Source organism: Centroberyx affinis, unplaced genomic scaffold (genome assembly GCF_046629955.1).
Source record: "Centroberyx affinis isolate AG114_WGS23_722 - 3 ecotype Tasmania unplaced genomic scaffold, CSIRO-AGI_Caff_v1 ptg001012l_1, whole genome shotgun sequence".
Taxonomy (NCBI): domain Eukaryota; kingdom Metazoa; phylum Chordata; class Actinopteri; order Beryciformes; family Berycidae; genus Centroberyx; species Centroberyx affinis.
In genome coordinates this window covers 24690-49772 of record NW_027279574.1, presented here as the reverse complement: position 1 = coordinate 49772, position 25083 = coordinate 24690, and the positions used below count along the sequence as shown (strand labels likewise).

The 25083-nt window shown below is 46.0% G+C and overlaps 1 protein-coding gene across 3 annotated transcripts in view; it reads right to left on the bottom strand.

Moving 5' to 3' along the window:
* The window catches only part of LOC139646865 (disheveled-associated activator of morphogenesis 2-like), a 64138-nt gene that overhangs the window by 19423 nt on the left and 19632 nt on the right, over window positions 1-25083 (bottom strand). For all 3 annotated transcript variants that reach the window (XM_071522636.1, XM_071522637.1, XM_071522638.1), the window contains exons 3-11: window positions 21502-21591; window positions 14220-14294; window positions 9879-9973; window positions 2638-2971; window positions 1803-1913; window positions 1410-1513; window positions 1195-1261; window positions 906-1023; window positions 250-388 (exon numbers count right to left, since the gene is read on the bottom strand). In XM_071522636.1, the coding sequence (XP_071378737.1) occupies window positions 250-388; window positions 906-1023; window positions 1195-1261; window positions 1410-1513; window positions 1803-1913; window positions 2638-2971; window positions 9879-9973; window positions 14220-14294; window positions 21502-21591 (1133 nt within the window). The remainder of the gene's footprint in view (window positions 1-249; window positions 389-905; window positions 1024-1194; window positions 1262-1409; window positions 1514-1802; window positions 1914-2637; window positions 2972-9878; window positions 9974-14219; window positions 14295-21501; window positions 21592-25083) is intronic.

Here is a 25083-nt window from a genome sequence, read left to right as displayed (position 1 = left end):
AGAAGATTTTAAAAAGACATGGAGTCTGTGTTGGAATCGGAGTGCACTTAACTCTCTCATCATGGTCTGAAAGGAACTACTTCTCCTAGATCATCACTTATTATCTTAAGATGATTGATAAATATCTGATATAGACTCTCGTGTTTTGTATTATTTAGATACTGATTGAAAACACTGTACGACTGCTCTGAGTGGACATTCTAGGTACTTTTCTGCTCTGATCATGGATAAAGATGTGCTGCCACTTACATGCGGATGATGTTCTTAACACTGAAGTTGTCCAGGGGGGCGGCGTCGGGGTCCTCGCCCTTGTCGTCCTGTAGGACTATCTGCTGGAGTATCCTGTCTAGGAGCTGCCAGTGCTGCAGGCTGCCGCCCCCGCGCTTATCTGGGTATGGAGAGACAGAAATACTAGGGTTAGACTGATATATTGGTTTGACTATGTTAGCCTTTTATTAAATACAATTACAATTTCACATTTGGCAGACGCTTTTATCCAAAGCGACTTACACATGAGATTTTCATACAACACAAGCAAGGTTCTAGTTAGGAGAGAGCAATGAGAGTAAGTGCTATAAAGCTAAGTTCTGGTCCAACAGGACATAGGTGATCAGATATTGGCAAATGTCGTCCACCACCGATATGATGGAGGTTCCTCCCGGACCACAGATACATAAAAACAGCAAACGTGCTGTTTTCATGCTCAATTTTCATGTGCATGCTATTATAAGAATGCATCATCATAAATGCGATCAATATACTTGCTGCCTCGGAGGCCATCGTAACCTTTCACCAGCCTTTGAGGCATACACAGTCTATAAACAGTTTACCTGTCCTGGAAGCATCCTCGTGAATTTGATCGGTATCAGTGAGTCAAGTAAAATCCTTGTTATCAGGCTACTCACATGGCATTTGCAGGCAGTGTTGGAGGATGGAGAGGAGGTATGGGTAGGCCTCTGTGTGGTTCAGCTTCTTCTTGATCAGCTCAAACATGGCACCGGCACTCTTGGTGTCTACATGGGACTGTTGAAGAAAGTGAGAGATAATCAGTCCCCAGTGACTCTTAAACTATAAGTTTGATGATTATTCTGTGTGACATGAATTGAACCAGAGAGCCAAAGTAGTACAGTCCCCGATAGCAACTTGACAGCAAAATGGATTGTTGTCTAAGGGAATGGTGGATCAACTACTCACCATATCAAACCGTTTGGCCAGTTCCGAGTCGTCCTCGTTCCGCACCATCTCAAAGAAGTCCAAATGCCTGAAGGAGAATACAGACTGATGAGATTGAACGACTTACTGCACCTTAATTTAAGTCTGAAATGTTGGATGCCAGTTTTCCACTCCAGGAAAATCAATGAAGTGGATATAGTTTTATTCATTATTTGGTCATTAGGTCCCAGCCTCACCTATCCAGAGTGGCGTTCTCGTGCTCTCGGAGCTTGTCGATGACCGGCTGGATGCCCAACATCAGGAACTCGTACCTAAGGTGGAGGCGGAACTCCAGGTTGTCCTAGAAATGCAAGGAGAGCGAATGACAGAAGTGAAAAGTTGACATAATGAACCCACCATGAAAAAAATCAAGTGTTCAGTATATTTTTAAACCTTTGCATTGAAATTTAAATACATTTTTATATCCCGATTTCCAATCAAAATCAAAAACGATTCCAAAAAATCGAAACAATCAAACCATTCCCATGACGTTTTTTTCCTGACAAATATTGAAAATGTGTTCAGCTAAGTTTCCCCAAGGTTTGTTTGACAGAGTGTTATCTAAAAGGCCTGCGGATGTTCGGTCTGACCTCCCCAGCTCCAGCGTTGAGCACAGCATTGATGAAGGACATGATGGCCGTCTTCAGGTTGACCTCGTCTCTGTAGCGGCCCGTACTCCTGTCCAACTCGTTCAGCAGCGTCTAGACAGTCGGGACAGACAGGAGAGTTCATCAGCAAGTTTGTCTTTGATAAGAAAAATATATTAGTGCTGAAAGTGGAGTGAAGCAAACCAGGTCACACAGAGGTAACCATGCCAACTGCTCATTCCCTTCATTCCCTCCCTCTTCCACTGACCCCCAACACATTTTCACACCTTAAGCATAATACAAACCAACATTAAAAGGCCCATAACTTCTGAATCACTCAGCTCCTGTTTTGTTAGCCTAGCCTGAGGTGGCGTGATTTACCACACACCCTGGGGACTTGTGAGACCCGGCTTGTTGACACAGTCCTGCTAGTCACTACGGCACCACCACACACTCACGTACCCCCCTACAGTGCCCCCACTATACTCCATAACTCTGGATGTCCTCACGTGCCTTTAATATGGCCGATGTGTTGACTTAACCTCAGCTACGAGAGTGTAAGCATGAGCTGCTACAGCGCGAGTCTCCAACTCATCAAAATGACCACAGCATGATTCATCCTCTCTTTGCCAGAGTATCACCCTCAAATATTTCGCCTGCCCTTTCCCCTAAACTCTAGATGCCTCATCATTGCCTCAGCAATGGCAAGTATGTAAGCGCTCAGAAACAGTTCAAATACAATAACTGCTCCAAATATGGATCTGTTTGCACATCTAACACTTACGGAAAAGACCAATCGACACTCTATCCATCAAGTAGGTTCGATTCCCTCTCTCACCTGGAAGCGAGTCCTCTCGGCGGCGTACTTCTGGTAGTGCGCCATGGCCTGCAGCACCTTCTTGTGTCCGTCGGGCACCAGGCACACCGCCCCGAGGATCTCCAGCACCGCCACCTTGGTCTTGATGTTCTCTGTCCGCAGGCTCTGCGAGATGGTGTTGATGCTCTGCGGGTGGGCCAGGACGTGGGCGCGCCCCTGCGAGTTGTTCATCAGGGCCTTGATGCAGCCGATGACGGAGGTGTGGACGCGGCTCTCCGACGTCTCGTAGTCCATGCTGCGCAGGAAGTTGAGGAGGCAGGTGAGGCCGTCCAGCTCGATGAAGCGCGTGACGAACCTGGAGGAGGTGGGGAGGGAAAGTACAGATTCAGCAGTGTGGAATATGGCACAGAGTATACAGTAGCTGGAAGGATCCAAAAATGAGTCCAAAAAGGCCAGCATTGCTGCAGTTGGAGAACATTGTGCAGCATTCAAACTGTCTGTCAGAAGGCAAATGAATGGTTGGCCATGAGCACCATAAAGCATCTTTATGTGCTGTTACAATGTCTACAAGCCATTTTTTTCACAAACTGACTTTTTGAAAAACGTAAACATACATGTTTTAATGTGATTCTTTATTGATCTCCATAGGGAAATTCTCTTTTCACTTTACCCTCTCCAGGGAGGTCAAAGGTCAGGGTCGTTACAGAATGGCGTCTGTGGAGCTGGTAGGGATTCAGTGTCTTGCTCAAGGACACTTCAGCAGGGTAGAAGCTTACATGGGCTTGAATGGTATTTTCATGTATTCAATCAACCTAAGTATATTGATCTGCAATGTATTATAGGCAGGCACTACTAACTCAGCTCATCACGGTCTACAGAACAACCATCAAAGCACCACCAAACATTAATAGCTTCATTGTACATTAAACTTTACACCGTCACCACCCACTCCAAATTCATGCAATATCCCGATGATAACCTCCATTAGCTGGACTAATTAGAGTGCGGTAAGTGATTAACCTCTCTGGGAGAGACGCAAACCTATTGAATGACTGGCAGCACATGTAAACATTGAGGGACGTGACATCTAGAGGGCACGCAGTGGGGTTTTGTAAATGATCTTCCCACTCACGAAGATTCCTGATAGGGCTCATAAATTATTTCAAACAAATGTGAGCTTGTAAGACGGAGAGCGAGAGACGGGGTGGGGAGGAAAAGAGAGAGAGAAAGGGAGGAAATGAAAGAGTCAGAAAGTGAGAAGGAAAAAGAGAAGGAAGGGAAAAAAAATGGGAAGAGGGGGCAGTGAAGCGAGATTTATTGCTGCTCATCGTAACAGATACATTGTTTTGACACTGTCAGAGGGGTACAGGCCAAGTTCCATCCCCTCCCACCGCTGTCTTGGCTCGGGCAGGCGTGGAAAAAACACACGGGCCGGCCTCGAAAATATGTAAATCATCCAATTATTATCCTATACATCTCAGGCCAGGGCTCCTTCCCTCCCCCCCCTGCTCACACACGATCAATCCCAGATTTCCAGCAGACGCACATGCACACGTACGCACTCTCTCTCTCTCACACACACACACACACACAGTTCACCTGGCATGGCCGGTAAATCTCCCAAAGACATATAATCCTCTGATCTCCAGCAGCGCCTGGATGAGATCACAGAGATCATACTGTATGTCTACATGTACACACACACACACACACACACACGTTGAGTCCACCTTCCTCGACAATGCAATATGGTGAAATCATAGAGAACACACACGCTCTCACACACACACACACAAGCTCTTAACAGGCAATGTGCTTCTTGTTTTAGCGTAGTCACGACTCTTTGGAACATCGCAGTTGCGGTCTCCACTCATCACTAAGATAGTTCAAAATAAATCCAATATATTAGATGTGACTTGATTCAGATGTAAGGCAGACACTGGAACTGGAGCGAGGCAGATCTGATCCAAGTGTTGAAGTTGCACATCTTACATCGGTGACAAGTCTTTGGCCTGCGGAGCAGCTGTATAGCGATACGCCTGTCCGTGAAGCGCGGGCCACCTCAGAGAGAGATTTCATACTGGAAGAGAAATTAAGCTGAACATCCCGGTGATTAATGTATGGAAAGCGGAGGGGCGAGGGATGTTGTTCTTGGAGTCCGGGTTCAAAAGGGTGGGATGGGATTCAAGGCTTCGCTCGCTGCCTGGATGTCACGCTCCGTTGGTTCGCCGACAGCTCGGTAAAAACTCACACACACACACACACACGCAGAAGAGCGTGCATGCCGCTGTCTACAGGAGGCACATGCATGCGCTTTATGTGGGGAGCGGGAATGCATATGCGTGCACGAAAACACACGCATGCACACCTCCTCAAAGACATTCAACATCGACTAATCCTCTGTCCTGTAAACAAAACCTGCTAGTAAGCTGACATCCAGCTATTCCCTCTCTCCTATCCCCTTTCCTCCCCATCTCTCTCTCTCTCTCTCTCTTTTCCTTCCTTCCTCCCTCCCTCATCCTCTCCCCCCCACCCCTTGGATCAATGGATCCCATCTCCTCCAACTTAGGAGTCTCCTCTCGTCTTCCCCTTCCCACTGACATTCACGCTCAGCCGAGTGGCTTGCAGGATTTTTTCTTTTTTTTTTTTTTTGGATCGACCGCTGCATACTTGAAAACCCGCCGGGGTTGCGTTCAAGACAGCGAGAGCTAGACGACTGCTGCATACAATATGAGCTCAGGCAGAGCTGAACAATACCGAGGCCCAGCCAAACACCCCCCCCCCCCCCCCCAACCAAACACAGTTCTTCAGACAGACAAAAGAAAGAAGAGAGGAATAGAACGAGACTAAACAAGAATGACAGTGGAGTGAAAAATGGCGGCGGCGTGCGTCGAGTCAGGGCCAAATATGGACAGAGGTAACGTCAGGTTAGCTGCAGGTAGAAATTAAACCAGATTTTCATTATATTTTCTGACAATTACTAAGAAATTGGCAATGCTGAAGGTCAGCAGCCATTGTAAAATCACTGAGGATCAACTAAATTTGTTCAGAGACTTATTTCCATTTATCTAAACAGCGTAAAACCCCTAAACCAGAGGCAGTCCATGTTCTAAATAAGACGGGCAGTGTGGAAAACTAATCCAGATGCACAAAATGTCTTTCTAAACTTTTCCAACTAGTTGGATTTTCAGAAGTTCTCGTCGCACCATTCTGCTTTCTTTGAACTGTGGATGACCCCCTGTATGGCAGGCGGTTGGTTTGGAGTTCGCCCTTGCCTCAAAGCTTAACCACGCAAACTGATCTAAGTGTAACACATGCACACACACACACACACACTTTCCCTCTTCCCTCCTTCGTCCAATCACCACATACACACTTGCATCTCCCTCAAAGAGCCACACACCTACCCCCAGGCATAAAGACACACACATACACACACACACACTTCTTGCTCTACTATAAAAAGGGCCAGACAGCGGACAAGGGCCCAGGAGGTTCTTCAGAGGTGCTGCTTAAAACCATTTAACCGAGGTGTCTGCGGCACTTGGAGGAGAAGTCATACGATATTGCCACGGCTCTCACTCAAATAAATTTTCCGCGATGTGAGGCCCGCTGTTTCTGAACTAAAGGTCGCACAAAGGGCTACACTCGCAAAACGCACACACACACACACGGATCACGATCGAATCCCTGGCCGAGCTGCACATGTACCTCATCTGCGGTGTGTATAGTATATCATAGCATGGAGGGAGAGGCTTATATAGTCCTGGGTTTATGGCCAAATCCACAGGGAGCGGTCGGTGCGTGAATGTGTGTGACTAAGTTGGTCCCAGGTGTGTCCTGTGTCTATAATGGCTCCTGTGCCTTGTGGTTGAAGACAGAAACACACACACACACACACACACACACACACACACACGTACATAAACCTAGTCATTATTCTTACTAATTGGGCAATAATCACACACTCGGGGACACAAACTTTCAGAAACAGCAGACCTAAATGCAATTAAACACAAACTTTATATTACTTTGCACCATCAGACCCATGTAAGTATGTGGTTTGTGTGTCTGTGTGTGTGTGTGTGTGGCTGTAAGCGGGGCCAAAGAGGATGTGTGTGTATGTAATTACATCGGAAGCCCAACGCATGGGGGATCAGAGTAGGGTGGGAGCACACAACCCCCCTGCTCCACTCCGCCTCTCTCTCGCTCCCTCTCTCCATCCTTTTATCGCCGTTCCAACACAAACCTCCGTCTCCGACAACCCCGGCCTCTCCTCCAGCCTGCTGCCTGCCCTCCTCTCCCTCGCTTTTCTCCATTTCCCCCTCACATGCTAAGCACCACGGTCCAGTCGGGAGTGAGACATCGGCAGTCCTAAAAAGTGAAAACACTGTTCCATCCAAGACTCTTTAAAGGTGCGATACCCTCCCCCCCCCCAACCCTAGTTCCCCCAACTAATGTATTCGGTAATATGTGAAAACAGATATAAAGTTCAGTCTCTGTTGAGCGGAACCTTTGAGACATCCGGCGGCAAAATGTTTTGAAGGATAATATTTGCATATGGTGGTAGGAATCAGGACCTTCCAAAGGGCTGTTGACACAAGCGCTCTTCTGAGGAGCCGGGGAGCGGCTGCAGTCGACTCGAGTCAATATTCTTGCTGGAACGGCTTTGCAGAAGCAACGTCCAAAGACCCGTCCCGGGAAGACTTGTGATGCTCTACTGACATGGACCTGGGACCGCAGTGCATTCTGGGCCAGTATGGCCTCGGTGACCTGCAGGAAAGCTCAATTTTCTGTCCAACGACACAGCGGAGATGACAGTGACTGAAGGGCGTCACTTCTTAGAAACAAGCATGCATAAATGCACATGAACTGAAACATCACTATAAAGCATGTGTATGCACTGCAGAGCTGTTCAAGTGCAAGACACTCACACAATTTCCAACCATAATCTATAATCTGGATGCGTAAATGACTAAATAGGTCAACACTGCTTGTGTAAGCACACTTAATGGTGTGGTTAAAACGTGGCTGGGTGCCTACAAGAGACTGTAAATATTTAAATATTTGGAAGCTAAACTGAAATGTACCACTTGTGTTTGCATTTTTAATTTGGAGTATTGCTCTAGTAGTTTATGTTTGCACGTGGGGGCCCACTTGAGACGGGATCCTGCTGCACGTATGCGAGTCAACACACAGCCCCAACACGACGGTTCAAGCTCCATTTGACAACTGGTAAACAAAGCAATAACTGTTGGCAGAGAAAATGAGATAAGCTGTAAAATCACCTAAAGGGAAAGTTCAGCCAATTTTCAAAATGGCTCCTTTGTTTATAACTGCGTATAATGAATCAAATTTGTATTTGAAATAACAAGACATCCAGGCCATTAATTTGATTTTCCTCTTACAGCTATAAAAAATCTTTTTGGTGAGCAGCAAACAAGCTACGGTATCAACTGACATTCATAATCATCCTGTCTGCCTGCTGGGCTTTCTCACTAAGGGAGGTGAATACAAGCATTGATTACATGAACATCAGGCCCTTGCTGCTGAGAGCCAACATGTCTCTGGAAAGTCTGCAATAAAGACTAAGCAGAAAGTTTTCTTCATCGACTTGAGGGACCAGTGAGACGGGGGGTATGATAAGGAAATGAGTGGTTGATGTTCATATCGCATATAACACACCAGAACATGTAGCACTCGCCGCTTCAATGCCTTATAATCAGCGTATGAGGGAAAGTGACAACAGTGGGTTGCTTGCTGACAATGTGCTGCTTTTGTGCGCTCTGCCTGGCACCCTGCATGCCCACCATGTGGTTGGGTGCTGTGGTCCTCCAGAGGGGGCCGAGGGCACAAGGGCACCTCTTTATTCCGGAGCCCAGCTGTCTCTGTGAAATGCCAGCGGGAGCGAGGGAGGGAGGCCATTTCAGGCCGTCCTCCAAAAGCACATCGTGAATCACGGCCGAATAAGGGAAAGAAACGGGCTTGTCTCAGAAAATGATGGCATAAAGGTGTACCGTAGAAATGACACGCGTTTCAAAAGGAACGTCTAGGCAAGCGAACCATAAGTCACTCTGCACAGGCGGCCTCAAGCACAAAGCCACATGGTCCCCCTTTTTTCTTTAGTCACCCATTTGTCACGAAGACGAGACTAGAGGGGGACATTAAAAACACTGTCCCCTCAAACCCATATTCTCTGGGACACACCTGCTACAGTGCTTTAAAAAACCCATCTGTGAGTTAATGGGCAATAACTATCGCTCGCTCTGGTAACTGTGGCAGCAGGTGCATTAGTGAGAAGTGTTGATTGAGTCATTACAGTGACCTTTAATGAGGTAAATTAAGGACACTTATGCATGAAATGCATGGAGGGAACAAGTGAGAGAGGAATGAAGAAATCTCTCCATCTCTCTATTGGGCTTGTTACTAAAAATTTCAAAATGAATAGAACTTTTTACTTGGCGTTAAAGTCCAGTGTTCTTGTCATCCTTTTGCTTAACAAAAATCTAAGTACTGGGAATACTGGGAATGCTAGACTTTTTCCCATGCTTCTCCTTAGACTCTAGAAGCTGCATACCATGCCTTGTTCTAAATAATGGTGGTCTAGATACTCATACATGCACAGACGCATACGCACACACACACACACACACAATTTCATCCATATACTTACACACAAACACATGTGCACAACCCAGACATGACCCAGACACTTGGGCCCTCTTGGGTTTTTGTCACTCCACACATAAGGTCTGTCACTTCATTGCACCCCAAGAGAAAACTCAACACCCCCGCTTCGGTCCAGACCACTGTATCGTACAACTGGCACCGGCTGATGGACAGCACCAAAGGAGCCGCTAATGGGGGGAAAAGAGGGGGCAGTTTTGTATTAGCGGGCTGTCCAATGCTCTTGAATGTTTCTTTGTGGTTGATGAGTGACGCCTTACAGCTGCTGGCGACCATGTCAGGAGAAGAAAAGGGAGGACTGTAGGTCTTGATGTGACTCAAGTCAAGCGGTCTTATTTCAATTTGGAGTAATTAAAAGGGCTCCTTTTACTGTGATCCTACCGTGACAAGAGACAGACTTCACGGAGAGTAATTCTGTAACATTACAAGTTAATAAGTGTAACATTACCTCAATAAGTCAAACAGCAGGAATGCATGACGGAAACAGATGTTTCAAGAGGCAGCAAATGCAAAGCTGTGCACCGTCTGCTACGCAGGACAGGTCAAGGTTTAGCTGGACCAAGAGACTCGCTCACCTCATTGGTTGAGTCCGAAGTGCGGTTTTCAGATCCTCCACCACCTTGTTCCTCATTTCCATCTCCTCCTCATCGAAGGCAAACAGGGTCTGCATCTGGAGAATTTGGGGAAAAATGAGGATGTAATTGAATGGAAAAACAATTGATTGATATCAGTGGAATTTGGCTTAGTGAGGCGCCAATGGACAAGTTAACTGCTGGCATGAATACTGTATTTTTCACTTTTAATTAAGGGTTCTTTCAAACAGTTGTGTCTACTGGGACAACATGCGATTCAACACAAGAATGCTAATCTTAACTTGGCAGCAGTTACTAGTACAGACCAGTAACACACTATATTTCCTCCCCTTTACAAGCGAATGTGTTTTTTTGTGTGTAAATTGTTCGTAGCAGCACAGATAATCAGAACCTAATTAGCAGGCTTATGTTTCAGGCACCACAAATCAAACAGATCACGTCTTTTTTCCTTTCAATGCCATTTTCCTATTAAAGAGCTGTTTGAAGCTATACAACATGCAGTCCTGCAGGCAATTAGCTCCAATCAAGCCTGCAACAAATGCTAAAACAAATGGGGCAGATCATTAGAAAAAACGTACACCAGTGCTAGTGTTAATGGATATTTGCGTCACTTAAAGGCTCCCTCAACAACATCAAAGGGCGGTTGTGCTCCCATTAGTCGGAGGCGCTGGGCTTCTGTTTAGCCTCTCCAGGCGTTTTCCATGGCAGCTCACTGCCAAGTGCTAAGGTTCAACCACTGTGTGTTTTAGCAACGTAGTAAAAAGCTAGTCACAGTGGCTGCCCATTAATTTGCCTATAAGATACATTTGATTGAAAGTGACCCCGTTTTCCAACCCTCTAAACCCTCAAGCACCCCTTAAAAAGATATAAAGGGCAAAGTTGGGTGCAAATATTCCATGGTGGCAAAGTGTCTGAGAAAAGCAATAGCACCCACATAGTTAACTAGAGAAGTTATAGCAACCCCATGTTTGACTGCCTAACAACAACTCTGCACTGTCCGGTGTGTGAGAGTGTTTAACCTAGAAACAGTGCAGTCAAAACATCCATCGTGTCGACTTAGCTTCAAGTCCAGATGGTTCCGAGACCCTTTGCCAAGAAGTAAAGGCCCTGGCTCCTGTTTCTCTAAATGAATATGTTCATAGTCAATGGGAAGTTGGACACAACAAGTGTCGGGGAGAGTGAATGATTTGGTCGTGCTGTGAGCCAGTTCACCGTGTCAATGAGTCTAGCCAAATGGCTCCTCTCTACATCTGTTGTTTGTATGCTCATGCTAACCTGTAGCCAAGATGCACATAAGGATACTATTATAGCCAGTTGGTAAACCAGCAGAAGGTACTTCCCTACCACCTGAGATGGGAAGTTCCCTACCAGAACTACAATTCTGCCTTCAAGCTAGTCGTCAGTGTGTTAATTGAGTAAGACATAACTCAACTTGCTGCTCATCAAAAGCTTAACTTGGACCAGGTGTGTCAGTGATGAGACAAGACAAATGTTTATGCTTTTGCTTAATATAAATCAAAGCAAACAGCACTATTTTGACTAAAATGCTCCTACTATCTCCTACTATCCTATTGTTCATATCAAGCCAGAGACTCGATATGGAGGGGAAGGAAAAAAAGGGAGGGTAGACACCATAAAAGGAGACTTGCCATTAACACCAATGTTAAAACTTAAGTTTTCTGGCTCTTCCTTCTGAAGTGGTCATAACTTTTCTTGTATTTCAGCAATACATCTTTTTCTTCCTGTCCTCTATCACATGTTTTGCTGTTATTTTAAAGTGCAAACTAATTATAATTTGAGCATATATTTTCACAGACCTTTGGAGAGCTTCATGTACTTGAAGAGTAGAAAGGCGATACCGGATGCTAACGTTAGCTTGTTAGCTATCATGTTGTCTTTTTGACATCGCAACTAAGCCACGTAATTCCTAGCTTGTAAGCATTTTGTCGACCGTGAATCAAGTCACTATTTATGGTTGTGCAGTCTTCTGACAACAGAAGAAGATTAATGTCAACAACATTTGTGTTATGTTACACATTTCTTTGAAGCTCCAAATAAGTGATGGCAGATTGAGTCAGCGGTGACAGAAAGGAGGCTTCTTCACATTACTGCCAATGGCTCCTCGCCTCTGGGTTGAAACTCCACTCTGTTTCTATCTATTTCTTCAGAAACCTCTGTCCTAGTGGGAATTCAAAAGCTAGTGTGCTAGCCTGGACACAGCAGGGTTACAGAAACTTTTGTCAGAATCACAGGGGCTCGTGTTTGACTTATCGCTCGGTGGCCAACGAAAAAACCTCCAGCTCTGACAGGGTTTTATGAATGAACATCAAGGAGCTGGCTGTAATCTCTCCGGGCGGCAAGGCGAAAATGAGCTCATCCAATAAGTCAGCTACCGTGGAAGGGCTGTCCCCGGTGAGCTGGCCCGGGAGCCAAGACATGAAGTCACGGCGCAGCGGAGCACCTCCAAACTTTAAAATGCGCTCCTGTCAAGATGCTGTCTGGAGCTCCGCGGTGGAGAAAATGGAAGACTGATAGTCGAAGTGGAAATAGGAGGCAGGAAGGGGAGGAAATTGGTCGGAGCTATGGTGAATAAGAGAGACTTGGCTGACGTGGGGATTGAACAAGAGAGTGCTTGTGTTTGTGTAAAAAAAAAAAGAAAAAGGGGAGGTAGAGACACTGCAAAAAATATCCAGAAGTCACTTTTTAAGAAAAATAAGATTTTCTTAAAAAAAAGTAGAAAAAAAATCAGCCACTGGTGTATGATAATTCACTTGTTTCCAATGCAAATCAATTGAGAATTTTTGTCATTTTATTGATACTGCAGTGATCTGTCTGATATTGACACTTCTTTCTACAAAATTCCCAAAACTGCATTGGAAACAAGTGGAAATTATCTCATCGCACTGGCACATTTTTCATTTGTTTTTAAGAAAAACATGATTTTAAGAATAAATATGAGAACGAGTGACTTGCTATGATGGAGATTTTTTTTGCAGTGGAGATAGTAAAAAAGAAAAAAAGAGGCTGACACATAAGTCTGACAGCGTGTACGACACCTAATAGCAGAGAGGCACCGCTACGGCCCTGACGGATTTAAAATTCTTGGCAACTCACAAATCAGCACTTTCTCCTGACGGCACTTTAAATGTATGTGTGTGTGTGTGTGTGTGTGTGAGCTGCCGGAGCCTTTAAGAGAATGACAGTAAAATTGTTTCTCCAGACGTCGACGCTGAGCTCAGGTACCGGTTTCAAAAATGGCTCATTTTTCGTCCCCAAAAGTCGGTGCCAATAAACAAAAACAGCTGTAAAAATAGCAAACTTAAACATGGCTTGTTGCTACAGGCGTGTTTGCCAGAAAAACAAACAACATGGCAATAAACAGATATTAAAAGCCATTACTTTTTTGGCCCTCTGCTCGCGGTGATCTGCGTGAATTACGGTTGAACAGTTTGTGTACTCCTTGGCCTGGAAAAGACTTGTAAACGTCCAAATTGGTGGGCGGTTTTGGCCAGGTATGACACAGAAAAAAAAAAAAAAAAAAGTTCATTACTGACATGGGAGCTCTTGCTGGAGTTGCAAGACTTTGTCCCAAATACTATTAAGTGATTTGCCTCTCCAAACTTCATGCTTATGTGTCACTCTTGAAGACTTAGCCCTAAAATTTCAGGTTTTATGATGTTCAAACGTTCACGGCTGACATATCTGTGTCGTATCCACCCTGGCACTTACACCTGCTTTGTCAAAAACAAGCTTGTTCCGCAGCAGAGAAGGTATAAAAGAGTCTTGCACATGGTTTTTTACTCACACAACCAAATGATAATCAGATAACCGCAGAGATGTCTGAAATAATGCTCCGTTTACGTATGTACACCGCTTTCTGATGAGATCACGCTGTTTTTATTGGCGGCCATATAGGCTAAAAATAATGAATATTGTCATCCTGGCTTCTCTCAACTTCTCCGACAGGCATTCCCACTGACTGAACTGCTGAGTGGCTAAATAGCCTGTTTGTCATCGCTCTGTGTGTGTGTGTGTGTGTGTGTGCCGGGGTCGCAGGGAAGGAATGCGGCCCTGTGAATGTAGCAGAGTGCAGTCAGCGGGGAAATTATAAAAAAAAAAAGCGAGCCAAGACAGAAGTTGGAGAAAGAACGATCGAGGGAACGGTGACCTCTTCGTACTGGAGGCAAGGGGCCGAAATCTAGCGGAGCGTACTGTAATGGTGCGATTACAGTCGGCCAGGAATGCTCACTTGTGTGGGAATTTCGACAGAGGGAGACAGACAGACGTTCAGACAGAGGAGACTGGTGGATGAGTTTCACTTACAGCAGCCATGGAGTTGATGCGGTCGATGTAGTAGTCGGGCCAGCTGGTGGCCAGCTTGTTGGGGTCCTCTTGCTCCTGTGCAGGGACACAAAGATGGACAGCTTGAGACTAACAGAAAATGATAAAGCATAGCTCTGTTGGCTTAGTTGGGAAGTTGGGAACCCACAGTTTGCATATGTAAAGTTTGCCTGTCAACAGTCTATATACATTTATTACATATTTATATTTTTCCAACAGTAAGATATATTTCTACATTTTGCTTTCCCGACCCCTTCATCCTAAGACTTTTGCCTCAGCTCCATACCTCAACACCCACATGAACAGACTATAAACGGATCAGGCAGGCCAGTCCATAATAACTGGGTCACAACAGCTCAGACTATTCACTTGTCTTAGCATTTATTACATGGAGGGAGAGAGAGAGAGAGAGAGAGAGAGAGAGAGAGAGAGAGAGAGAGAAAGAGAGAGAGAAACCGCCTGGAGGAATGGAGTGCACTTCACAATAGCTTTCGATAGCTCTGTCTGAAACCAATTTGTCCTGACCAATCGGAGGGAGCGCGATGCCACGAGCAAACCAAGGCACAGGGGAATATGGAGACGATGCTGCTCGTTCACATCTGGTATTGCTTAGCCGGGGCTTGGAGCGCTGGTGGAACGTTGTTGTTGTTGTTGTTACTGTGCGCACGTCAATGAGAGCTGGAAACTCGGGGAGAGGTGGAAAACAGCGAATTGTCAGAGGAGTGGCACTTTAAGGGTAGCATCATGTAGTTTTGTAAGATAAGAAAGACGAAATCAAAGTTATCTGCAGAAGCTTCAAATGCATTTCACATCTCACTCTTTTGATGCAAAATGAACCGAGAGGAAACCCAGAGATGTAAATGCAGCGGGAGGGTAGGACCATCGCAGACAAAGAGCTACATTCTAGTCTCAGGGCTCCAGAGATCCAGTTTTCCTCTGGGAATGCTTCATTTATTCAGTACTAAAGCCATGTCATAAACATTACTGACATTTCAAAGGTTCATATTTCCCTCCTAAATAAAGCCTCTCGAAACCCACATAAAGCTTTAAGAGCAGTTTACTGAGGTTTCATGCAAAGTCAGTTGGATCGATCGATTGAAAAGTGCAGTGTGGACACAGATAAGCGGAGAACACTGTACTGTACCAAATACCATGGTAATATAACAACATGGAACAATCAAACAAACAATCCATGGCAGTACATTTGCTTTCAATGAGGCTCCCCTAACAGATCAGTTTGGAAAGTCAATTATATGATGCATTGAGAATCAACTTGTTGATAGCAGATGTCAGGGCCAAAATAATCTTTCTGATATCTGACAAGTTCACTTACTGCATTCATGCTGCAGCAAGGGCTTATCAGTTCTTTCTGTGGTCACTCCCTGATATGGGAAATCAGTATTTCATGCCACCTAATACCTTCATTTCTAAAAATCAACAATGTTTCTGTGGTAGCGGTATACACACCTAGCACAGCAAAGGACCTTTTCTGATGATAAAGCCAGACAAAACCCATCTCTGGCACTAGACTGAATTGTTTGTCACCAGAGATAAAATCCTCTTATGATCTCCGGTAACCCATTGACCTACAGCTTTGGACACAAAAGTGGGCTGTGAAATCATGGCAGAACATTCACCAACATCTGAATGATGAATGAGATAATCTGTGAATTTATGCAAATTAACGCAACTACACTGCAGTCTTTTGCGTTGGAGTTCCGGGTCGATGTGGACTTCAGTGCTTGCAATGGCCATTGTTTCTGGTCTTCAGTACTAAAATAAAACAAAAACAATAGAACTCACTGTACTACTCCGTTTGTGTTTCCACTATTCTGCCGACACGCTCTGGACACGTTGCCAGACAGATCCTGACGCTAAGATTAACAACTTAACTGCTTCTCTCCTGCCCTTCAGCCGTCGATACGCCCCCGAAAACACGTCGAGCCCAACGCAACATTTACCCTGGCAGTTTCACGAGCCGGAGTAAAGTACTGTAATTTTCATCTTGTTTTGGGTTAAACGAGAGGTGATTACGAGACGGGGTTCGTTTTGGGGGTCCTGGTGATAAAGGCCCATACACTGCCTGAATATTTGCCCTTTCCAACCCGCCACTCCATGGAGACAGACTCCATGGAGTGGCGGGTATTATGAATGGAAACTGCAAACGGCAGGCTTTAGATAAGTATGGAGAGAGTTCATGTGTGTGTCCATATCTGTGCACATGTGTATGCACGCACTGTATACATATTTGTGCGTGTTCTTCTTCCTATGGTCCTCTTCTTCTCTGGTGGAAATATTCCAGTCGCGTGCTCCGCTGCAGCAGTCTAAGGTCAGGTATGTAAAGGTCTCAACCCCATCATTCTATTACAGCAATTACACACTTATTCTGCACTGTACATTCCCCTTGTCTGGCGACATTAAATATGATTTACAACCTGGGCTGCAGCAATGGAAGCACAGGAATCCCCAACAGTGTATCAGGTATATTTGTGTAACGTCTTCCTCTTGTTACAACCATCTGTTGAGGGATATATTGTTTCGCCCAAGACCCAAGTACCTGACTGAAGCTAGAGGTCAAGTTCATTTCACTGTGCATTTGGCAGGCTATTGGGTTTGCAGGCACCTGTTGAAAGAGTAGATGAAATTACATATTTCAGCTTCGTGCTGTCATCCAACAAGGCGTCACAAAGGTTTCAAAGCCCCAAAAAGGTTTCACTGATAAATTGTGTCCTATGTGCAGTTTGCAAATGCATTGCCATAATCCTATGCACATATAAATCATGAGCTTTCAAATCAGTTAAAATTTCAGGAGCAATAGAGGGTATAAGACCAAATACTCTATTGGCCACGGTTAAATGGGAGTTTCTACTGTTTGATTCTAAAAGTCGTTCTCAACCGTTTTTTTAACAATGAGGAAGTAACTGGGATGAAAGAGGAGAGAAATAATGCTGGACTTGAGGCTGCTGTTCAGGTTGGTCTCTGGCAACTTCAGCATATGCTCGGTCATGACCCCATTACACACACACACACACAGTATTAAGTCACAACGTGTTCCGCAGAATGAAGCATGTAACGCAGATCTGAGGACGGCACGTTTTCACTTTCATGTTTTCCAAATCTTCGGGCTTTGGCAGCCGCCTCGGCCCAATCACTCGTTCAACTGTAGTCCAATTGTTCTGGGTCTCAAATGGGCCACAATCCATGCCTTGGCTCTCAGCGACTGGCTAACGTGTTTCTCCCCGGTCTCCGGTTTCTCTGGCGATCGGCGCGCTGGTTGGGCTCCTCGCACTCTGTTCCCATGTGCTCAGAGAGGCCCTGGGGGACCCTGGCTGAACTCTGGGGAGTCTCTGGAGACGCGAGCTGTCCAAAACCATGACAGCGACGGGAACCAACACAATACCAAAGGGAATACCGCATACTCCGAGACCACTTCTTAAACAACTGAGAGAACTCTAAAAGATCCCGTTTGAAAAGAAGAAAACCTAATTAGGAGTATTTGTATTTGGCAAGAAACAAAACACACATGGGGAATCTGACTTTAGATAGATCTGAAAACAAAGTCCTCTGTGGGTTTTTTGGTTGGGAAATAAAAAAAAAACCAATGATGTATGCTGCAGGCAACTTCAGATACCAATAGCTACAGATAACTAACCTTTACCAATACACAGGATCTGAATTAGATTAGATTAAACTTTAATGATCCCTTTGGGGAAATTGGGCAATGTCAAACATGTGATGTCCAGGAAGACAGTAATCAACCAGATGGTTTGCCTGGTGGTTTGAGCACCTGTCATTGGAAGTTCACAAGTTCGATCCCTGAAACAGCAATGTGCCCATCTCCTTCTTCTCCATCTTCCTATATAGCACAGTAAGTGGAGAAAGTAGCACACGGGCAGCCCAACAGCTACACTACAGAAGCACTTTGTTACAGCAGGACGGATGCATTATCTGTCATTTCAGGATGGGGAAAAGCCAACATTTTCTCCTTGTTCTCCGCGCCGGCTGTCACCACAATATGGCCTCTGTCCGCGCGACCGGGGGGATTGTCCGGCATTCCTACGAGCCGATCCCTCCGCGGGGAATATTTATTTATGGAAGCCGGGATATGAAGTCTCACCCAGAGAGGCAGGAAATGGACAGGATATTGAATTCGGGGAGATTATGTAACGCTCGCCGCCTCGCCTCTCGCAGGTAGCCGGCGTTACACAAGTTTTAACGCACACTCGAGCATGACTCTTTGCCTGGGGGCGCTTTATTTAAAGTGATGGGGATAAACCGCATATGGCTAAAAATTGGTGAACACATAAGTTGCTGCCACTTCAGGAGAGGGCTGTGTGTGGGTGCATGGTAATTTCGTTCGCAGCATTTCAAAATCAATGAATTTCTGCTTGGATGATTTAGACTGCGAGGCTCATATTCTCATGACAGAAAATCCTCATTTTTGGGGGGAAATTAAAGACAGTGGGTCATGGATCAATGCTAGTCCTGTCAGTGCTTTGACACCGATGAAGGGCCATATTGTGTGATCACGGGTTGACAACGCAGCGTGTGTCAGTGTGCCCATGCTAATGGGAGTCAGGAGACCCTGTTTGGCCCCAGGCACCCAACGGTTATTAGGAGCCATTAGATGCTGCATCTGGTTCTCTACCTGCAGGCTGCTGGGTACCAGTAAATATGCTGGCAAAAACAAGTACACACACACACACACACACACACACACATTCACTCTCATTCAGACAGGAATGCATTGCACTCACACGGACATGTAGTCATGCGCTCTCTGATTCACTCGCACGCACACACTGAACACGTATACAACCATCCTCTCATACACACACGCAGTTTCACTCTCATTTTGTCTCTCTTACAGACAAAATCACACACACACACACACACACACACACACACAGATAGATACCCAACACCCCTCACTGTGGCTGACTGGGTGGCTGAGATCAGAGGTGCTGATATGGCTGGCTTATGTAAAGCCTGAAGGCCTCAACAAGATGTTCTAGTTAGTCATGGTACATAGAGAACCAGCCATATTTAGACTAAGTCCCTTACATCACCGCCGACCGCTATCAGCGACAGACCGGAAGAGAGCCACTGTCTGATAAACAAACTGAAACAAAACCACTACATTTGTGTTTTGGCGTTGTGGTGAAAACGATGCAAATAAAAGCGAAGGACACGCAACAGTGGGCGGGGCATCTTTTCCATTCACTCCGTGTGCCGGACAGTTTGTTTTGCAGGTGGACAAAGTTGGTTTGTCCCTCCGCGGCGCACTCAGCCGCTCTCCAAGTGTTATCTAACCACAACAACTGGAGCTATTGCCTGGCCGGAGGGAACAAGGGCAGCAGTGTTTGTCGCCGACAGGAACGGCTGAGGGAAACTCTGCCTGTCCTCTGCTCTCCATTCAAATCGCTGTCATGCTGTAATTCTGAGGAACACAGGGCGCTACTGTGTGGTGTGTGTGTGTGTGTGTCTGAATTACCTGTAAGAGCACATTTCCCCGACGCATGTGTCTGTATGTCTGCGCATGTGAGTACAGTAAGCGTGCGTGCCTGTCTGCGTATTCGCATTCACACAGAGACACGCAGGTTATTATCCGACGTCGCGCGCCAGTTGTTTTTTTGCCATTCTCCATTACGCCGCCTCCGTCCATGAATGGGGGGTTTTGTTTGGTTTCTCCTCCGGCTTTCCGCTGTGCCTTGTTACCCCGGTTTTGCTCTCCGTTTCCTGGCTCGGGACGCGCGGCTGCTTTTTTTCACCTTAGCCTCGCGGAGGAAATGATTTCTGACTCGGGGAGACGGGGGAGGAACGACAAACTAATATATCCTACCTCTGAACCCGGCTTCGTCGAGCACTGCAAACTCTCTCTGTTCCAACGCGCCCTGGCTGTTGCCAAGATATTGTTTCCACTACCTTATATTAGGGTACAAAGAGTCCTCATAAATGTCTGTGGTCACTTCAGTGAGATATTCAATAACTGATATTGTAGTAGTATTGCACTTAAGCTTTTCATGTGGGTTCACATGTGCAAATGCAGATTCTGCCAATAATTTAATATCCTTTGATACTACGCAATATATTCAAGAGGCATAGTGCATTGCAAGTCGTATGGTTATCACAATGTATTAGATGTAAGATTATATCTTCCTCTTTTATTGTCTTTAACCGTATTCCATTTCATTCCAAACTCTTGTAGCGCTCCAGCTTCCATCCTCGCCTTGACATCCCTCTAAACACACCAGAGTCCCTCTGTTCGCTTCTTTTTCCTAGTAACTCAATCCTTCTAGAGGGCAAATTATCCTGTGTACGAACTTTCACACACGCAGGTGCGCGCGCACAAGGCGGTGTGTGTTTACTCCGTTTTTAAAAAGGCTGTCAGAGGCGATCACATCAGCCCGGCCCGGCCCGGCCCGGCCCGGCCCGGCCCGGCCCGGCCCGCATGCCTCGGAAAGAGGGAGGAGGGGGTCGGATCCTCGTCCCGCTTCCAACACAACAGCCTCAGCCAAAAAACAAATTAGCAAAGAGACACAGGGGAGGGTTTATGACTATTTATTCAATTTGCTATTGAGGAGGAGGAGGAGGAGGGCGGCAGGGGGAGTCGGTGGTGGCTGGGGCTGAATTCCCCGTTTTCTCTTAGCAGAATGTCATTTCCTGGTGGATATTTGACCACAAACTGAGAGCAGAGTTGTTGTGGAGAGTCGGGCTGGAGGGATGAAGAGAAGGAGGGATGTTTTGGCGAGAGACAGGGGTGAAAGAGAGGGCTAACCAGACTGTTCTCGGGCTCTGACGGTATGTTGATCATTCTTAAGCAGCACAAGGAAATCGCTTGTCCAACGCAGGGAGAGAGATTAGAAGATTGAGGTTCTTGGAGCAGGGGCTGGGAGAGCGTGTGTGTGTGTGTGTGTGTGTGTGTGTGTGTGTGTGTACCGTGTTCTTTAGGTGTGTTGTCTATGGGCCGGTGTGTACACTCATCCATGTGCCGGGGGGCCCGCCGAAAATATTACGCAGTATGTGTTTGGAGTACGGCGAGTATATGTTTATGTCGCTGCAGAAAATGGGTAGCTGGAAAAGGGGGATAAATTTGCGGCTGAGTCGATTCAGAACGGGTTCTGGTTGGCAGCTGCCCTTCAAAAACATTCATCGCTGACAGTTTCGCTCTAAACTGTGGGTTCCAGCGGCCGGTCAGCTGGGGTTCAGCCAGAGAGCGGAGCGGAGGTGTAGTAAAGCGCAGCAGAGTCCCACACACACTCACCTTCTTCTTGCTGCAGTAGATCTGCCATTTCTTCTCGTCGGGCAGAGCGAACATGGCCTCCCTGTTCTTGTCGGTCAGGTCCAGCTCATCCTGCAACAACAGAGGAGGACGAGTTATCTGCTGTCACACACACCATTCATTTCAAATACACCATGGCACTAGGCCTGCAACTAAACATTATTTTCATTATTGATTCATCTACTGATTCATTTTTCGATTAATCATTTAGTCTACAGAATCAAAAATCAAAAATAATGACAAATTCCCATAACAAGATACCAGAGCCCAAAGTGATTCTTAAAATTGCTTAGTTCTTAGCATTTCTTAGCATTTGTGAAGCTGGAACCAGAAAATGTTTGATATTTTTAGTAGATAAATGACTAAATCAATGAATCAATTGTCAAAATTATAATCCATTAACCTAGTGTAGAGTTCATTAAACACATATTGGATTAGATAAGATCCCTTTATAGATCCCTTTATAGATAAGATAAGATCCCTTTATAGATCCCTTTATAGAAATGTGTTGTATGTTTAGCCAAATGGGAAACAATGAGAAACAAACAACGCTATAAATAATGACAAAGAGAAAGTGTCCTAATATGTGAAGCTGTTGTGCCAGGTGAATGCATATCAAGCCCCGCCCTCAGGACAAAAATCCCACAATCCCTGTTGGTATCCCTAATAACAATACACAACGTAGCATTTTAGCACTCGCTGCAGATCGCTGGGTGAGTGCAGTCTGCACTCAAACATTTGATTGTCTGCCCAACCTTCCCATTGTCTGACTGAGACGGCGAAGCGGTCTCCACAGACTACAGAGGAGTTGTTAGTATTCACCCTGCTGCTCTGCTCAATTCTACAGCTTGGTACAAGGAGCCTCCCGGAGCTTTTGAAATGCATATGAGCCCAGGAAATGAGCCTCTGTGTGCCAAGGAGGAAAAGTAAAGTCCTGGAAAAAGATCTCCTGGACAGGAGAAGAAAGAGAGATGGATAAATGGGGGGGTTGGAGGGGGGCAGAAGGAGAGAGATGGGAGAAGGAGATGAGGTACGGGAAGGGGAGAAGGAGAGAGCGAGAGAGCGAGAGAGAGAGAGAGAGAGAGAGAGAGAGGGATGCTCTGATAGAAAAAGAGGGAGAGAGAGAGGGAGTATTGGGGGTTTTGGAGATGGATAGGCAGAGAAAAATAGAAAGGAGGAGAGGATGAGATGCTATAGCACCAGAGCTTTGTGCTCAAGCTCTCACTAATCTCATCATAATGGTTTTGCTACCATGACGTCAACCAGCACCGCCGGGCCCCCCGGCCCCCCAGAGTCAAGATGGCTACCGGTGCCAGAGGTGGGGCCCCTTAAAGCCGGCTGGTCGGATTCACAGGGTTTGTTTTCATCCATTCAACTGGTGGGGGGGGGGGGGGGGGGAGCTCACATTCCAAGTATCCGACAGTAGGAGGAATGACATCATCTCTCACCCAGGCCTTTCAATGGGATAACCAGCAGCATTATTATAGAATCTGAAGGGTGAGAAATTCAGGGCACACACACACACACACACACACACACACACACTAAACACTTCAGCCCTTGCAAACCGCAGACTTCCATGTGAACATTTTTAGTCTCAACACCTTGATTTCCCTGATTCACTTGTGTCTCCCATCATGAACGACCCGCCACAATAAAAGCGCGCCGCTGTTGTTCACGACCCCACACACACTCTTAACTATTAAGGCATAAAACTAGCCATCTGGTACTGGAGCTTAGTATCTAGCCTCTCCTTCAATCTTTACAGATTTCAGCTTTGGCTTTGGACCGCAATCCCCCCCCACCCCACACACACACACGCACACACACGCACACACACGCACACACACACACACACGCACACACACACTGCAGACATGGAGGCCGAGAAGCCAACTAAGTCTCTGGCCCGTCGCCTGGTCGCTGGGTCAAGGCCCTGCTGTCCAAGCCGCTGCTGTTTGGAGGGGCTGATATGGGGGAGCTGAGAGGGGGGGGGGGGGTCGGTGAGAAAAAGACCCCTGGATTCGGACCAGATGGGAGCCGAGCCCGGCAGCTGATCTCTCTGCTCCTTCATGCGCTCTCTTGCGATTTAAGACCCACCTCATACAGAGAGGAAAAGGAGTTACGTGAGAGCAGGAGGTACGAAAATGAGCAGGTAGTGTTGCAAGTTTAGGGCAGCAGGTAAGCTACCCCAGGTAGACTTTTGAGGAAATCCCAATTAGGAATGGGTATATGATTACATAAGGCTTTTACGTAACACTTCGGTGTGTGAATAGGATAATGGCAAAGGCAGGACAGAGGCTGAAAGGAGTGTATAGGGCGGGGTAGGGCTGAGATTTCAAATAGCGGATTGCATGTTTCATTTAGTTGTCTGAAATGAGAGAGAGAGAGAAAGAAAGAAAGAGAGAGAGAGAGAGAGAAAGAGAGAGCGAGAGAGAGAGACAGAGAGAGAGACAGAGAGAGAGAGAGAGAGCTGAGGTTGAGGATGAGGATGAGGACATCGGGTGGGAGGAGGAATGTTCAGGTCATTTTCCAGTTATGCAATATGCCACCTTCCTCCTCCTCCTGCTCAACTCCAAAACGTGCTCCAGTACCACATCCGCATCACATGGCTCTCCTCATGGCACCTCCTCCTCCTCCTCCTCCTCTTCCTCCCCCGACCCAAACACACACACCCTTCTGCTCAAATCCTCCAGAACAGAACCGAACCACGTCGCTACTCAGCAACGCTCCAGTCGGGGAATTCGCATAAACCAAAGCTAATATTGTTCCACCTGCTGCTCCGGAGGGGGAAAAAAAAAATACATACCTTATCCCTCTGAACCCATTCTTTCATATCTCCAACCCGAAGGGCCTTTGGAATAATGTTACAAATTAAAAAAGGGTGTCGGGGGCGGTGAGCTTTGCCTGCGCTGTCCGCAGCAGACGGACTGACTTACTGCCCCGTCATTCAATTTCCTGCTTCTCATGATGATACGGCAGATATTGTGGAGAGACTGCAACTTAAAACACCTTTCATAAAAAAAGTGCTCTTGATAAAGAAGATTTGAAGGGTTTTCATTCCAAACACTATATATCCATTTTAGATGTCACCTTTACCCAAAATAGTGGAGATTTCATAGGGTAGTGAAACTAATTTCTTGTAGCATATGGCTAATATGCACCAAATAAAAAAATAAAAAATAAAAAAATGGACATATGATGTTATAGTCATAGTGTATGACTAATCTAATATCGTACATTTGTAACCAACCACAGCTCACACGGCCACAAAAATGCATTACTGCAACAAAACATAACTCAGATGATGTGACTTGTCTATGAGAGACGTTAAATATTTATCTAGACCTAGATCTGGAGAGTGAGTCAAAATGATACATGGGAGTAAACTCTTATCAGCGGTGTGGGAAAACCTAAATACCTGCTACTGTTGTTTAGACTGCGCATCCACTGCAGGAGCTGACTGGAAAAGTGCAGGGAGAGAGAGATGGAATGCTGGAGGGAGAGAAAATAGGAGGGGAAGGTGAAGAAGAGAGTGAGGTGAAGAGATGAGAGGAGGAGAGG